Source organism: Coregonus clupeaformis, unplaced genomic scaffold (assembly GCF_020615455.1).
Source record: "Coregonus clupeaformis isolate EN_2021a unplaced genomic scaffold, ASM2061545v1 scaf0022, whole genome shotgun sequence".
Classification (NCBI taxonomy): Eukaryota; Metazoa; Chordata; class Actinopteri; order Salmoniformes; family Salmonidae; genus Coregonus; species Coregonus clupeaformis.
Window position 1 is genome coordinate 230,750 of NW_025533477.1, and position 18,090 is coordinate 248,839.

The window sequence follows — 18,090 nt, forward strand, 5'->3', positions numbered from 1 at the left end:
AGTTGAGTTTTTACCAAAAAGTTCCATTTTGGTTTCATCTGACCATTCTCCCAATCCTCTTCTGGATCATCCAAATGCACTCTAGCAAACTTCAGACGGGCCTGGACATGTACTGGCTTAAGCAGGGGGAAACATCTAGCACTGCAGGATTTGAATCCCTGGCGGCGTAGTGTGTTACTGATGGTAGGCTTTGTTACTTTGGTCCCAGCTCTCTGCAGGTCATTCACTATGTCCCCCGTGTGGTTCTGGGATTTTTGCTCACCGTTCTTGTGATCATTTTGACCCCACGGGGTGAGATCTTGCGTGGAGCCCCAGATCGAGGGAGATTATCAGTGGTCTTGTATGTCTTCCATTTCCTAATAATTGCTCCCACAGTTGATTTCTTCAAACCAAGCTGCTTACCTATTGCAGATTCAGTCTTCCCAGCCTGGTGCAGGTCTACAATTTTGTTTCTGGTGTCCTTTGACAGCTCTTTGGTCTTGGCCATAGTGGAGTTTGGAGTGTGACTGTTTGAGGTTGTGGACAGGTGTCTTTTATACTGATAACAAGTTCAAACAGGTGCCATTAATACAGGTAACGAGTGGAGGACAGAGGAGCCTCTTAAAGAAGAAGTTACAGGTCTGTGAGAGCCAGAAATCTTGCTTGTTTGTAGGTGACCATATACTTATTTTCCACCATCATTTGCAAATAAATTCATAAAAAATCCTACAATGTGATTTTCTGGAAATATTTTTCTCAATTTGTCTGTCATAGTTGACGTGTACCTATGATGAAAATTACAGGCCTCTCTCATCTTTTTAAGTGGGAGAACTTGCACAATTGGTGGCTGACTAAATACTTTTTTCCCCCACTGTATATACATACATATCCCTCTGGTCCTATCCTGCCCTCTGGTCCTATCCTGCCCTCTGGTCCTATCCTGCCCTCTGGTCCTATCCTGCCCTCTGGTCCTATCCTGCCCTCTGGTCCTATCCTGCCCTCTGGTCCTATCCTGCCCTCTGGTCCTATCCTGCCCTCTGGTCCTATCCTGCCCTCTGGTCCTATCCTGCCCTCTGGTCCTATCCTGCCCTCTGGTCCTATCCTGCCCTCTGGTCCTATCCTGCCCTCTGGTCCGCTGTGAAATTATTTATACTTTTACTTTTGGTACTTAAATATATTTAAAACCAAAAACTTTTACTCAAGTAGTATTTTGCTTGGTGACTTCCATTTGAGTCATTTTCTATTAAGGTATCTTTAAATTTTACTCAAGTATGATAATTGGGTACTTTTTCCACCACTGCTTTAAATCACAGGATCTCAGAAAATATGACAATCGGTTGTTTTGAATTAATTAACACAATTAGTTGGCTATGAAAATAAAGGTGACCCTTTCCCTGCAGAATTGAGTTAGGAACAAAATTAATGATCAACTATTTTCTCTCTGTTTACATGCTGATCGTGGAGCAAATGTTTTTTGTATGTTCTGTTTTCTGTGAATTAACCAATGATATCAGGCCACACCTGGCCATGATTACAGACACCTGTGCGTGTCCTTTGACACTATATAAACTAGTGACCCTCAGTGTTTGTCATTATACCCTGATGAAGACAGCTTGTCTGTGGAAACGTTGGTTATTAAATGATTGCATCTGAGCTCCTAGAGTGTGAGACGTGGAGCTAATAAAAGAAAATGCTTCTGTTATAAGACGTTTGGAAGTTCTATTTTTCTTACCACATTTTTGGGGTCTGCGTTAAGTCTTCCACCTGCATTACCGTGCCAACATGTCCGCTCTGTCACCTGCAAATGCTGTGAGCAAGCACAGACATACACACACCATTACAACTAGTGTCTTGAGAGTTCATATTCAAGCGTAATCGTTTCTGATATCGTAAATGGCAAAGGCTACAATAACAATCAAAATGTACCTTTGCAGCTTCCAGTATACGTCTGCTGTTGTCACTCCTGTTGACTGTCCATGTGGCTGTCCTCAGGTTGGGGCTCAGCTACAGAACAGGAGAGGAGAACAGCGGGGAGGAGAACAGCGGGGAGGAGAACAGTAGAGGAGAACAGCGGGGAGGAGAACAGTAGAGGAGAACAGCGGGGAGGAGAACAGTAGAGGAGAACAGCGGGGAGGAGAACAGTAGAGGAGAACAGCGGGGAGGAGAACAGTAGAGGAGAACAGCGGGGAGGAGAACAGTAGAGGAGAACAGCGGGGAGGAGAACAGCGGGGAGGAGAACAGTAGAGGAGAACAGCGGGGAGGAGAACAGTAGAGGAGAACAGTAGAGGAGAACAGCGGGGAGGAGAACAGCGGGGAGGAGAACAGCGGGGAGGAGAACAGCGGGGAGGAGAACAGCGGGGAGGAGAACAGCGGGGGAGGAGAACAGCGGGGAGGAGAACAGCGGGGAGGAGAACAGCGGGGAGGAGAACAGCAGGGAGGAGAACAGTAGAGGAGAACAGCAGGGAGGAGAACAGTAGAGGAGAACAGCGGGGAGGAGAACAGTAGAGGAGAACAGTAGAGGAGAACAGTAGAGGAGAACAGCGGGGAGGAGAACAGTAGAGGAGAACAGCGGGGAGGAGAACAGTAGAGGAGAACAGCGGGGAGGAGAACAGCGGGGAGGAGAACAGTAGAGGAGAACAGCGGGGAGGAGAACAGTAGAGGAGAACAGCGGGGAGGAGAACAGTAGAGGAGAACAGCGGGGAGGAGAACAGCGGGGAGGAGAACAGCGGGGAGGAGAACAGCGGGGAGGAGAACAGTAGAGGAGAACAGCGGGGAGGAGAACAGTAGAGGAGAACAGCGGGGAGGAGAACAGTAGAGGAGAACAGCGGGGAGGAGAACAGTAGAGGAGAACAGCGGGGAGGAGAACAGCGGGGAGGAGAACAGCGGGGAGGAGAACAGCGGGGAGGAGAACAGTAGAGGAGAACAGCGGGGAGGAGAACAGCGGGGAGGAGAACAGTAGAGGAGAACAGCGGGGAGGAGAACAGCGGGGAGGAGCTTGTTTCAGTAAACATTTACAGATCCAGACGGAACAGAAACAGAACCATTCCTTGTTGAAAGATTCCCCTCAGGGCTGAGAGATAAAACAGTGGGCCAAAGAGCATGTTAGTTCAAACACAGCCCGTTTCAGTTGAGGTCACAATGTACAGATAATATTTAACAGATCGTCTTTAGGAGACCGAGGTTAGGTGTTTGTGGTGGTGGTAACCCTTATTGATGACCTGTGGGTCGTTCCGTGTCCTTTCAGCCAGCCATGACACCCACCATATCAGAATGTTCTGAAATCCTTTCTGTAGTTAGAAACAGATCAAATTCCTACAACATTTTTGTTGTAATATAATTTGATTTGAGAAATTACGCTAATTGATTACACCCATATTGGCCATTTTAATTCATAGGATTCATATAATATTCAATAAATATTTAGTACCTAACATCTGATTTGGACCAAACTTTTTTTCTAACAATGAGTAAGACATGAGGAATCCAAAGAAATGGTAAAAAGCCAGTTACGGACCCCCCACACCATCCCACCCAAACAACCCGTACCAGTTCTGTCTAACAAGTAGTATGGCGCTGCGGCTCGGAGTATTGTTCCTTCATCCTATGTAAGCACCCTCTAATTATTATTTATTAAATTGGTTGTTGATCATTGCTAAACCATTTAAGTCGTGCCATACATTTTCAAGTAGATTTAGGTCAAAACTATAACTAGTGCACTCAGGAACATTTGCTCTCTTCTTGGTGAGCAACGCCAGCGTAGATTTGGCCTTGTGTTTTAGGTTATTGTCCTGCTGAAAGATGAATTCATCTCCCAGTGTCTGGAATGAAGCAGACAACCAGGTTTTCCTCTAGTCTCCCAGTGTCTGGTGGAAAGCAGACTGAACCAGGTTTTCCTCTAGGATTTTGCCTGTGGTTACCTCCATTCCATTTCTTATTTTTTTATCCTAAAAAAACTCCAGTCTTTAACAATTACAAGCATACCCATAACATGATGCAGCCACCACTATGCTATGGAGTGGTAGTCAGTAATGTGTTGTATTGGATTTGCCCCAAACATAACTCTGTATGCAGGACAAAAAGTGAATTGCTTTGTCACGTCTTTGTAGTATTACTTCAGTTCCAAGTTGCACAGGATGCATGTTTTGTTCTGTACAGGCTTCTTTTTCATTCCGTCAATTAGGTTAGTATTATGGAGTAACTACAATGTTAATCCATACTCAGTTTTCTCCTATCACAGCCATTAAACTTTGCAACTGTTTTAAAGTCACCATTGGCCTCATGGTGAAATCCCTGAGCGTTTTCCTTCCTCTCCGTCAACTAAGTTAAGAAGGGCGCCTGTATCTTTGTAGTGACTGGGTGTATTGATACACCATCTAAAGTGTAATTAATAACTTCACCATGCTCAAAGGGATAGTAAATGTCTGCTTTTTAATTTATTTATACCCATTTACCAATAGCTGCCCTTCTTTGCAAGGCGTTGGAAAACCTACCTGGTCTTTGTGGTTGAATCTGTGTTTGAAATTCACTGCTCGACTGAGGGACCTTACAGATAATTGTATGTGTGGGGTACAGAGACGATGTAGTCATTCAAAAATCATGTTAAACACTATTATTGCACACGGAGTGAGTCCATGTAACTTATTATGTGACTTGTTAAGCAAATTTGTACTCCTGAAGTTATTTAGGCCAAAACAAAGGGGTTGAATACTTACTGACTCAAGACATTTCCGCTTTTCATTTACTATTTTTCCAACTTGCATCAAGGCAAAGTGTGGAACAGCAGTCATAAAAAATTTGATATTTTGAAAACAGAGCCCAAGACAAGACCATGCATTTTTTATCCACATGTCATCTCTTCCCTACCCTCACTCCCCTCTGTTTGGTAGCAGGAATAGGGTCTTACATTGAAAGTAGGCCCATCTCCATAATGATACCAATAGAAAATAATAGCGGCAGGTAGCTTAGTGGGTAAGAGCGTTGTGCCAGTAACCGAAAGGTCACTGGTTCTAATCCCTGAGCCGACTAGGTGAAAAATCTGTCAATGTGCCCTTGAGCAAGGCACTTAACCCTTATTGCTCCTGTAAGTCGCTCTGGATAAGAGCGTCTGCTAAATGACAACAACAAAAAAATTAGCAATCTATATTTCCAAAAGCATGTGAGTCTCGTGTTCATATTTCACCACATCAAGGCTTTTGTAGCGGTCTATACGTGATCGAGCTAAATAAGGCTTACACTTCATTTAGGCTACATTATAGCATCCTAAATGTTTCTGATCAGTGATTGATCAGCGAACAAATAGATTAGCTAAACCACCTCCACTTAGCATATTTTCCCAGCCAGAGAATTAACCAAATATACAGACTGAGATTCAGTGAAACAAAATCATGTTGATCAAGACAAGTCAAAGGCTTTTGGTCGGGATTAGGCTACTAGGCTACTATGCTACTAAGATACTAAGCTACTAAGATACTAGGCTACTAAAATACTAGGCTACTAGGCTACTAAAATACTAGGCTACTAAGATACTAGGCTACTAGGCTACTAAGCTACTAGGCTACTAAGCTACTAGGCTACTAAGATACTAGGCTACTAAGATACTAGGCTACTAAGATACTAGGCTACTAGGCTACTAAAATACTAGGCTACTAAGATACTAGGCAACTAAGATACTAGGCTACTAGGCTACTAAGATAGTAGGCTACTAAGCTACTAGGCTACTAAGATACTAAGCTACTAGGCTACTAAGCTACTAGGCTACTAGGCTACTAAAATACTAGGCAACTAGGCTACTAAGCTACTAAGATACTAGGCTACTAGGCTACTAAGCTACTAGGCTACTAAGCTACTAGGCTACTAAGCTACTAGGCTACTAGGCTACTAAGATACTAAGCTACTAGGCTACTAAGATACTAGGCTACTAGGCTACTAAAATACTAGGCTACTAAGATACTAGGCAACTAGGCTACTAAGCTACTAAGATACTAGGCTACTAAGATAGTAGGCTACTAAGCTACTAGGCTACTAGGCTACTAAGCTACTAGGCTACTAAGCTACTAGGCTACTAAGATACTAGGCTACTAAGCTACTAAGATACTAGGCTACTAAGATACTAGGCTACTAAGATACTAGGCTACTAGGCTACTAAGCTACTAAGATACTAGGCTACTAGGCTACTAAGCTACTAAGATACTAGGCTACTAAGCTACTAGGCTACTAAGATACTAGGCTACTAAGATACTAGGCTACTAGGCTACTAAGCTACTAAGATACTAGGCTACTAAGCTACTAGGCTACTAAAATACTAGGCAACTAGGCTACTAAGATACTAAGCTACTAGGCTACTAAGCTACTAGGCTACTAAGCTACTAAGATACTAGGCTACTAGGCTACTAAAATACTAGGCTACTAAGATACTAGGCAACTAGGCTACTAAGCTACTAAGATACTAGGCTACTAGGCTACTAAGATACTAGGCTACTAAGATACTAGGCTACTAAGCTACTAGGCTACTAAGATACTAGGCTACTAAGATACTAGGCTACTAGGCTACTAAGCTACTAAGCTACTAAGCTACTAGGCTACTAGGCTACTAAGATACTAGGCTACTAAGCTACTAGGCTACTAAGATACTAGGCTACTAAGATACTAGGCTACTAGGCTACTAAGCTACTAGGCTACTAAGATACTAGGCTACTAAGCTACTAGGCTACTAAGATACTAGGCAACTAGGCTACTAAGCTACTAGGCTACTAGGCTACTAAGATAGTAGGCTACTAAGCTACTAGGCTACTAGGCTACTAAGCTACGAGGCTACTAAGCTACTAGGCTACTAGGCTACTAAGATACTAGGCTACTAAGATACTAGGCTACTAAGATACTAGGCTACTAAGATACTAGGCTACTAAGATACTAGGCTACTAAGATACTAGGCTACTAAGCTACTAAGATACTAGGCTACTAGGCTACTAAGCTACTAGGCTACTAGGCTACTAAGCTACTAAGATACTAGGCTACTAAGATACTAGGCTACTAAGCTACTAAGATACTAGGCTACTAAGCTACTAGGCTACTAAGATACTAGGCTACTAGGCTACTAAGCTACTAAGATACTAGGCTACTAGGCTACTAAGATACTAGGCTACTAAGATACTAGGCTACTAAAATACTAAGCAACAGCGAGTGAAGATCAAAATAATCCAGTTGTTTAGCAACATAACATGCTGAACAAATGTTCTGATCCAACTAGACAAGATGATCATGACTCACCTCAACTTAGTTAACATTTCCACAGCCTATTTGTAGCCTAACCAATATCCAAACGGTGATTCAGTGAAAATAAAAATCGGACATTAATTGTCTCAAAGCAGTGTGAAACGGTGCTGAAATAGTTGACCACACGCGGGTAGGCTATTGCTTCAAATGTATTATAACAAAATTGATGACTTTGGGAGTCTCAGTAAGCAACAATGTGATACCTTCAATTGCATTAGTCTACTTGATTCCAATATTTCCATCATTCAGTGATATTTATTCCCACAGCAATGATTTACCATCCAGTTGTAGTTAGAGAATATGTGCATGTGGTGGGTTATGTGAAGAGATGGGTGAAGAGACATGCCTCCCAAAGTTCACAGCTGGCGCTGCCTAGAAACCACCAAGAGCTTAAGCGCGTAGTGCTCTCCAACTCATCTCTGGACCTCCAAGCCAGTTCCACTGCATTGTTCCCCTCTAATCAGGGTCCAACTCATCTCTGGACCTCCAAGCCAGTTCCACTGCATTGTTCCCCTCTAATCAGGGTCCAACTCATCTCTGGACCTCCAAGCCAGTTCCACTGCATTGTTTCATTGTTCCCCTCTAATCAGGGTCCAACTCATCTCTGGACCTCCAAGCCAGTTCCACTGCATTGTTTCATTGTTCCCCTCTAATCAGGGTCCAACTCATCTCTGGACCTCCAAGCCAGTTCCACTGCATTGTTCCCCTCTAATCAGGGTCCAACTCATCTCTGGACCTCCAAGCCAGTTCCACTGCATTGTTTCATTGTTCCCCTCTAATCAGGGTCCAACTCATCTCTGGACCTCCAAGCCAGTTCCACTGCATTGTTCCCCTCTAATCAGGGTCAAACTCATCTCTGGACCTCCAAGCCAGTTCCACTGCATTGTTCCCCTCTAATCAGGGTCCAACTCATCTCTGGACCTCCAAGCCAGTTCCACTGCATTGTTTCATTGTTCCCCTCTAATCAGGGTCCAACTCATCTCTGGACCTCCAAGCCAGTTCCACTGCATTGTTCCCCTCTAATCAGGGTCCAACTCATCTCTGGACCTCCAAGCCAGTTCCACTGCATTGTTCCCCTCTAATCAGGGTCCAACTCATCTCTGGACCTCCAAGCCAGTTCCACTGCATTGTTTCATTGTTCCCCTCTAATCAGGGTCCAACTCATCTCTGGACCTCCAAGCCAGTTCCACTGCATTGTTTCATTGTTCCCCTCTAATCAGGGTCCAACTCATCTCTGGACCTCCAAGCCAGTTCCACTGCATTGTTTCATTGTTCCCCTCTAATCAGGGTCCAACTCATCTCTGGACCTCCAAGCCAGTTCCACTGCATTGTTCCCCTCTAATCAGGGTCCAACTCATCTCTGGACCTCCAAGCCAGTTCCACTGCATTGTTTCATTGTTCCCCTCTAATCAGGGTCCAACTCATCTCTGGACCTCCAAGCCAGTTCCACTGCATTGTTTCATTGTTCCCCTCTAATCAGGGTCCAACTCATCTCTGGACCTCCAAGCCAGTTCCACTGCATTGTTTCATTGTTCCCCTCTAATCAGGGTCCAACTCATCTCTGGACCTCCAAGCCAGTTCCACTGCAGTGTTTCATTGTTCCCCTCTAATCAGGGTCCAACTCATCTCTGGACCTCCAAGCCAGTTCCACTGCAGTGTTTCATTGTTCCCCTCTAATCAGGGTCCAACTCATCTCTGGACCTCCAAGCCAGTTCCACTGCAGTGTTTCATTGTTCCCCTCTAATCAGGGTCCAACTCATCTCTGGACCTCCAAGCCAGTTCCACTGCATTGTTTCATTGTTCCCCTCTAATCAGGGTCCAACTCATCTCTGGACCTCCAAGCCAGTTCCACTGCATTGTTCCCCTCTAATCAGGGTCCAACTCATCTCTGGACCTCCAAGCCAGTTCCACTGCATTGTTTCATTGTTCCCCTCTAATCAGGGTCCAACTCATCTCTGGACCTCCAAGCCAGTTCCACTGCATTGTTTCATTGTTCCCCTCTAATCAGGGTCCAACTCATCTCTGGACCTCCAAGCCAGTTCCACTGCATTGTTTCATTGTTCCCCTCTAATCAGGGTCCAACTCATCTCTGGACCTCCAAGCCAGTTCCACTGCAGTGTTTCATTGTTCCCCTCTAATCAGGGTCCAACTCATCTCTGGACCTCCAAGCCAGTTCCACTGCAGTGTTTCATTGTTCCCCTCTAATCAGGGTCCAACTCATCTCTGGACCTCCAAGCCAGTTCCACTGCAGTGTTTCATTGTTCCCCTCTAATCAGGGTCCAACTCATCTCTGGACCTCCAAGCCAGTTCCACTGCAGTGTTTCATTGTTCCCCTCTAATCAGGGTCCAACTCATCTCTGGACCTCCAAGCCAGTTCCACTGCAGTGTTTCATTGTTCCCCTCTAAACTGATTTAGACCTGGGGCAGCAGGTGTGTGTAATTAATGATCAGGTAGAACAGAAAACCATCGGGCTCCGGACCTCGTAGGGTCAGAGTTGAATTATTTATATTATTAATGCCCCTTGCGTAGTGCATGCCAATGCCACCTCAGCATTTCATACTAAGCAGTAGGCAGAACTCTACCGCAATCATGACTAGGTCGGTTTGGCGGAAATAAAAGTAGCGGCTTTGTCGTCTGCAATATCTTTCATATATAAAATGTTAAGCGGAAAAAACGAATTGGTTTGAAAGGTGTACAAGTAGCATTGAGTTACACAACCAATTTGTAGATACTTTAGGGTGATATGAAAATGCTAATATAGGTACCTTGTCGATAGACTGCTTACAGGAAAGCAACGTCATTTTGTAATTTGATGAACTATCCCTTTAGCATTGAGGGAGGAGGGGGTCTTCAAACTTTTATCACCATCAACTTTTAATAGCAGGAACAGCACCACCTAGTGGTCAGAACCTGGTATTATCAGGATGTAGGATGGGACATAAACCTAACAACTTCAATGACTATTGGGACAACTTCACTTATGTGTATTAAAATAGTACAAAGTTTAGTATTTGGTCCCATATTCATAGCACGCAATGACTACATCAAGCTTGTGACTACAAATTTGTTGATGCATTTGAGGTTTGTTTTGGTTGTGTTAAGATTATTTTGTGCCCAATAGAAATGAATGGTAAATAACGTATTGTGTCATTTTGGAGTCACTTTTATTGTAAATAAGAATAGAACGTTTCTAAACACATCTACATTAATGTGGATGTTACCATGGTTACGGTAATCCTGAATAAATTGTGAATAATGATGAGTGAGAAAGTCACAGATATCTCACTGCAGCACTTTAGCACAGATACAGTTGAAGTCGGAAGTTTACATACACTTAGGTTGGAATCATTAAAACTTGTTTTTCAACTACTCCACAAGTTTCTTGTTAACAAACTATAGTTTTGGCAAGTCGGTTAGGACATCTACTTTGTGCATGACACAAGTAATTTTTCCAACAATTGTTTAGAAGCTTCTGATAGGCTAATTGACATAATTTGAGTAAATTGGAGGTGTACCTGTGGATGTATTTCAAGGCCTACCTTAAACGCAGTGCCTCTTCGCTTGACATCATGGGAAAATCAAAAGAAATCAGCCAAGACCTCCGAAAAAAAATTGTAGACCTCCACAAGTCTGGTACATCCTTGGGAGAAATTTCCAAACGCCTGAAGGTACCACGTTCATCTGTACAAACAATAGTACTCAAGTATAAACACCATGGGACCACGCAGCCATCATACCGCTCAGGAAGGAGATGCGTTCTGTCTCCTAGAGATGAACGTACTTTGGTGCGAAAAGTGCAAATCAATCCCAGAACAGCAGCAAAGGACCTCGTGAAGATGCTGGAGGAAACAAGAACAAAAGTATCTATATCCACAGTAAAACGAGTCCTATATCGACATAACCTGAAAGGCCGCTCAGCAAGGAAGAAGCCACTGCTCCAAAACCACCATAAAAAAGGCAGACTACGGTTTGCAACTGCACATGGGGACAAAGATCGTACTTTTTGGAGAAAAGTTATCTGGTCTGATGAAACAAAAATAGAACTGTTTGGCCATAATGACCATCGTTATGTTTTGAGGAAAAAGGGGAACGCTTGCAAGCCGAAGAACACCATCCCAACCTTGAAGCATGGGGGTGGCAGCATCATACTGTGGGGGTGCTTTGCCGCAGGAGTGACTGGTGCACTTCACAAAATAGATGGCATCATGAGGAAGGAAAATAATGTGGTTATATTGAAGTCAGGAAGTTTAAGCTTGGTCGCAAATGGGTCTTCCAAATGGACAATGACCCCAAGCATACTTCCAAAGTTGTGGCAAAATGGCTTAAGGACAACAAAGTCAAGGTATTGGAGTGGCCATCACAAAGCCCTGACCTCAATCCTATAGAAAATGTGTGGGCAGAACTGAAAAAGCGTGTGCGAGCAAGGAGGCCTACAAACCTGACTCCGTTACATCAGCTCTGTCAGGAGGAATGGGCCAAAATTCACCCACCTTATTGTGGGAAGCTTGTGGAAGGCTACCCGAAACGTTTGACCCAAGTTAAACAATTTAAAGGCAATGCTACTAAATACTAATTGAGTGTATTTAAACTTCTGACCCACTGGGAATGTGATGAAAGAAATAAAAGCTGAAATAAATCATTCTCTCTACTATTATTCTGACATTTCACATTCTTAAAATAAAGCAGTGATCCTAACTGACCTGAGACAGGGAATTTTTAGTAGGATTAAATGTCATGAATTGTGAAAAACTGAGTTTAAATGTCTTTGCTAAGGTGTATGTAAACTTCTGACTTCAACTGTACATACAGCTATGGTGCCTCCATCCTACTAAACTACACTGTAGCAGTTACAGATCCATACAGCTATGGGGCCTCCATCCTACTAAACTACACTGTAGCAGGTACAGATCCATACAGCTATGGGGCCTCCATCCTACTAAACTACACTGTAGCAGTTACAGATCCATACAGCTATGGTGCCTCCATCCTACTAAACTACACTGTAGCAGTTACAGATCCATACAGCTATGGTGCCTCCATCCTACTAAACTACACAGCAGTTACAGATCCATACAGCTATGGGGCCTCCATCCTACTAAACTACACTGTAGCAGTTACAGATCCATACAGCTATGGTGCCTCCATCCTACTAAACTACACTGTAGCAGTTACAGATCCATACAGCTATGGGGCCTCCATCCTACTAAACTACACTGTAGCAGTTACAGATCCATACAGCTATGGGGCCTCCATCCTACTAAACTACACTGTAGCAGTTACAGATCCATACAGCTATGGGGCCTCCATCCTACTAAACTACACTGTAGCAGTTACAGATCCATACAGCTATGGGGCCTCCATCCTACTAAACTACACTGTAGCAGTTACAGATCCATACAGCTATGGGGCCTCCATCCTACTAAACTACACTGTAGCAGTTACAGATCCATACAGCTATGGTGCCTCCATCCTACTAAACTACACTGTAGCAGTTACAGATCCATACAGCTATGGGGCCTCCATCCTACTAAACTACACTGTAGCAGTTACAGATCCATACAGCTATGGGGCCTCCATCCTACTAAACTACACTGTAGCAGTTACAGATCCATACAGCTATGGAGCCTCCATCCTACTAAACTACACTGTAGCAGTTACAGATCCATACAGCTATGGTTCCTCCATCCTACTAAACTACACTGTAGCAGTTACAGATCCATACAGCTATGGTGCCTCCATCCTACTAAACTACACTGTAGCAGTTACAGATCCATACAGCTATGGAGCCTCCATCCTACTAAACTACACTGTAGCAGTTACAGATCCATACAGCTATGGGGCCTCCATCCTACTAAACTACACTGTAGCAGTTCCAGATCCATACAGCTATGGAGCCTCCATCCTACTAAACTACACCGTAGCAGTTACAGATCCATACAGCTATGGTGCCTCCATCCTACTAAACTACACTGTAGCAGTTACAGATCCATACAGCTATGGTGCCTCCATCCTACTAAACTACACAGTAGCAGTTACAGATCCATACAGCTATGGTGCCTCCATCCTACTAAACTACACTGTAGCAGTTACAGATCCATACAGCTATGGGGCCTCCATCCTACTAAACAGTAGCAGTTACAGATCCATACAGCTATGGTGCCTCCATCCTACTAAACTACACTGTAGCAGGTACAGATCCATACAGCTATGGGGCCTCCATCCTACTAAACAGTAGCAGTTACAGATCCATACAGCTATGGAGCCTCCATCCTACTAAACTACACTGTAGCAGTTACAGATCCATACAGCTATGGGGCCTCCATCCTACTAAACTACACTGTAGCAGTTACAGATCCATACAGCTATGGGGCCTCCATCCTACTAAACTACACTGTAGCAGTTACAGATCCATACAGCTATGGAGCCTCCATCCTACTAAACTACACTGTAGCAGTTACAGATCCATACAGCTATGGGGCCTCCATCCTACTAAACAGTAGCAGTTACAGATCCATACAGCTATGGGGCCTCCATCCTACTAAACAGTAGCAGTTACAGATCCATACAGCTATGGGGCCTCCATCCTACTAAACTCCACTTCCGCTACGCTTCCCGAGTTCCGCTTACACACAAGAGTTCAGAGCCATGCTAGATAGCTAATTAGCACAGGTGGTTGCCTCGTCCTCTGTCTGTTTTCCGTAAACAAGCGCTGTGACATGGAGACATGGTCGTGTGGGAAGCCTAACATGGCATTTATCCATTGAATCAGTTCTCGCTAATATGGAAGATAAGGTCCTTTTGCTTCCAAAACCATACCACGAACAATGCATGTTAATGTTCAGACCGAGTGTCGGGGATCTTAAAATTCCCCCCTACAGAAGACGCCTTCGTCCAATGACTTATAAATAATAAATAAATATGACTTATGGAACTGAGAGTCATGATCAAGGGCTAGAACAAACCCTGTGTCAGGATCAAATTGAGACAGTGCTGGAGGTGGAAAATATTTTTACTATAGATTAGATTTTAGGCATCAAGAGCTAGCTATGTGCCAGAACACCCAGGATCATGGCAACTTTTATATCCGTTTTATATCACCACAGTGACGTCCAACAACAGTGAGTAAAGCGTGTCATCATACCAGTAGTATTAGCTGGTTTACAAGCAGTTACACCTGGGGTGTAATCATTAGTCCAAACAGTTGCATAACGGAACGTTTCTAGAGTTCCTATTGGACAAATTCAGGTAGGTCCCTCCCCGTTTCGTTTCGCTTCCGTTTAAGAAACGTTTTGCAACACAATCGGCCCTAATGAATACGCCAATGGTGTCTGCCGAGTGAAGCCAATATCAGTCGGTCCAAGGGTGGGCTGCCCAGTCTTATCTCACGGGACATACTGTGTACTGACACTTTCCTCTGTTAGTTCCAAAGTAGGCATGTAGCCTAGCGGTTAAGAGCGTTGGGCCGAATCCCTGAACCGACTAGGTTTAAAATCTGTCGATGTGCACTTCAGCAAGGCACTTAACCCTAATTACTCCTTTAGTTTCTGCTAAATGACAAAAAAGGTCAACACGCTACTCACTAACTGGGGCCCACAACCTATATATCTCGGTGCCCACAATTAACCAAACTAGCTACGTATGAGGTGTAACTTTAGTTAGTTAGTAATGTGTCGAAATAACTTTCACCTCAACTTGCCGGCTACGTCCTGTAGCAAGCAAAGCTACTTAACGTTTGCTAGCTAGCTAGCAAAACATCGACAGCCATGGCAATCTTGTGAAAACATGCACCACAAGCTTGGTTAACTTAGCTGTTCTGGTAACTGACACATATTACTTTAATATAACTTGTCAAACACACACGGCCATCCCAAACTGGCTAGCTAACTTTATAACATTTTGATGTGTCCTCGTCAGCTTGTGTCGAAAGTGTGACTCTCAGAACAGTGTCCTTCTCCCCCCTCACCAAATAAGTCCGTTGCTTCCCATTCGGTGTGTTACCTCCTCTCCAAACATGATAAAAACGTGTCTGTTGAAGTAAAATAACACATTTTCTTGTTTGCGAGCGGAATCCGCCTACCAGCGGGACCAACATCGGCGCCATCTTGTCGAATAACGGCGGGTTTCGATTAGTGATGGGTCATGCGCACAAGCATCGGCTCTGAGAGCCGGCTCTTTGTAGTGAATCAGAAGAGCCGGCTCGCATCGAGTGAGAGCCGGCTCCCAGTTTTTTGCCCATTCGCTGCTTAGGTTTCACTTTCACAGAGGTCTGTTATGATTGGCCAGCATGGCGACCAGCATGCGGCATTCACGTGAGAATTAAGGATGTGTAAACAGAGAGGGGGCGGGGCAGACACACCACTTGACTCCACTGCAAGTGAAGAGAGAGACAGAGCGGACTGAGGAGCGTGTGTGCGTCTTGCATTGTCGTGTCGTTTAACTATGAGTGACACTAGAAAGCGAAGCAGCATCTGGCTGCAGTTTAAAGATATTGGGAACAAGAAAGCAGAGTGCCTTCACTGCAAAACGAAGGTCACTATAAGAGCAGGTTCCACCACAAACCTGCATAGACATACAAGAACTGTCCATCCTACAGTGCAGTTAGAGGAGAGAGGGCAAGCCAGCTCACCATCTACTGATCCTGGTGTGTCTCATACCAGAACAACAGCTGCTGTAACGTCTACTGCCATCCCCATGCGTGCAAGTATAACCTCTCCTACTGCAACTCAAAGCAAAATAAGTCAGTTTTTACCTAAACTGATGACCCCAGCCAAACAGCACAGTATTGATGATGAGTTGGCTAAAATGGTAGCTTCTGATTTTCAACCCTTTTCCATTGTGGAGGACAAAGGAATGAAAAACTTTGTCAAAGCCCTAAATCCCACATACACTCTACCCAGTAGAAAAACACTTTCCCAAACAATGATCCCAAAACTATATGACACAGAACGTGCATTATGGCAAGAAAGGGTGACAAAAGCTCCATCAGTTTGCCTGACAACTGACTGCTGGACCTCCAGAACAACCTGCTCTTTCATGTCTGTCACTTGCCACTTTATTGAAGATTACAAGATGACATCTTGCCTTCTGGACTGCTTCGAGTTCACCGACAGACACACTGCAGAAAACTTGGCAGTGGAGCTACTAAGAGTGGCAAAAGAGTGGCAAGTAGAGGACAAAGTGGTGTGCTGTGTGAGTGATAATGCTGCAAACATCACCAAAGCCATAAAAGTTTTGAAGTGGACCCATCACCCATGTCTGGCGCATACACTAAACCTGGTGGTTAGAGATGCTCTGAAGGTGATCAAAACAACCGTGGATAAGGTGAAGGCTGTTGTGGAGTTTTTCCACAAAAAGCACAGTAGCAGCACAGAAGCTAAAGTCCACACAGCGCCAAATGGGGATTCCTGAACTGAGGCCCAAACAAGAGTGTGCCACCAGGTGGAACTCTACATTTGATATGTTGAAACGAATGCTTGAAATAAAAGATGCCATCATCTCCACCCTGGCCCTCATCAACGCATCTATTGAGCCATTAAGCCAAGAGGAATGGGAGCTGGTGAAAGAGGTCTGCGCCGTCCTGCAACCATTCCAGGAGGTGACTGTGGAGATAAGTGCAGACAGGTACCTAGAACCATTGAAGCATTGTTTTCTCTACTACTATTCAGTCACTATTATACATTGCAAACACAACACATACAGTATAATGCATCACGTATAATATGCCACATACTTTTAAAAAACTAAATTCTAAAAGTTGCTGTTTTCTCTCCTTCAGCTATGTCACAGCCTCGAAAATGCTCCTGCTTTGCAAAGGTCTGCAGCTGGTGACAGCCGAGAACCAATGGACAGTAACTGTGCAGAAAGTGAAGGAATTAGTTGCAGCTCTTTGTTCAGCCATGGACCGCAAATTTCTGCGGATGGAGTACAACACTGTCCTTTCAGAAACTACCTTATTGGATCCAAGGTTTAAAAAACTTGCCTTCAGTGATCGTAGAGCTGTTGATGAAGCTCTTCAGAGGATTAGTGCAGCAGCAGCAGCAAAATGCACCCCCAGCAGCCAGCCAGCTCCACCATTACAGGGCCAAGTGGAGGAGGAGCAGCAAACCTCTGCTGTTTGGAGGCTTTTTGATGACAGAGCTACAGGAGATGCTTCAAGGAGAAATCCGACAGCTGATGCTATAATGGAGGTGAGGAGCTACCTTGAGGAGCCCCTCATCCAGAGAGCAGAAGACCCACTGAGCTGGTGGCAGGCCAAGGCCTCAGTCTTTCCACTCCTGGTGAAGGTGATGGAGGGGAGACTATGTATTGTTGCCACATCAGTTCCTTCTGAGAGAATCTTCTCCAAAACAGGGCAGATACTCACGGAGAGGCGAAATCGTATCAGGCCTATCAGCCCATCCAAGCTGAGGCATCTGATCTTCCTGAATGCCAACCTGCCCTGAGGACTAATGCTGTTTGCTGGAGTTTGGTTCTGGTTTTGATTCTGTTCTGTGGATTTGTTTGAAGTTTATTGTTAATTTGTGCAATAAAAAAGTTTAATTGAAATAAACAAATGTAAGAGTGGTTTTGTCACAGAATAAATGCACAGAATTAGGCATTATAAGGTCTCTCATAAAAACACTGAAAGCAAAAGGGTTTTCAACACATAAACCATGATTTTTTTTCAAAGTTAAGGTAAAATATAGGCTACAAAAGATCCTAAATAAAGAGCCGTTCGGGAGTCGAAAGAGCCGGCTCTTCTTTGGGAGCCGAGTCAAAAGAGCCGGCTCTCAGAAAAGAGCCGAACTTCCCATCATTAGTTTCGATCATCAACCAAGTTACGTTATTTCCGATTACAA

At 44.2% G+C, this 18,090-nt stretch overlaps 2 protein-coding genes across 2 annotated transcripts in view; one reads left to right on the top strand and one right to left on the bottom strand.

Moving 5' to 3' along the window:
• Window positions 1-15,349, bottom strand: part of LOC121557174 (iron-sulfur clusters transporter ABCB7, mitochondrial-like) — a 77,047-nt gene extending 61,698 nt beyond the window's left edge. Inside the window, exons 1-3 of the mRNA XM_041871013.1 lie at window positions 15,216-15,349; window positions 1,906-1,983; window positions 1,712-1,786 (exon numbers count right to left, since the gene is read on the bottom strand). Coding sequence (XP_041726947.1) covers window positions 1,712-1,786; window positions 1,906-1,983; window positions 15,216-15,344 — 282 coding nt within the window. The 5' untranslated portion in view covers window positions 15,345-15,349. The remainder of the gene's footprint in view (window positions 1-1,711; window positions 1,787-1,905; window positions 1,984-15,215) is intronic.
• A 1,258-nt stretch (window positions 15,350-16,607) lies between these two features.
• LOC121557175 (E3 SUMO-protein ligase ZBED1) lies at window positions 16,608-18,044 on the top strand. Its single transcript, XM_041871014.2, has 2 exons — window positions 16,608-16,873; window positions 17,028-18,044. The coding sequence occupies exons 1-2, from the start codon at window positions 16,647-16,649 to the stop codon at window positions 17,692-17,694; spliced, it is 894 nt and encodes a 297-aa protein (XP_041726948.1). The 5' UTR covers window positions 16,608-16,646; the 3' UTR covers window positions 17,695-18,044.
• Window positions 18,045-18,090: the final 46 nt, after the last annotated feature.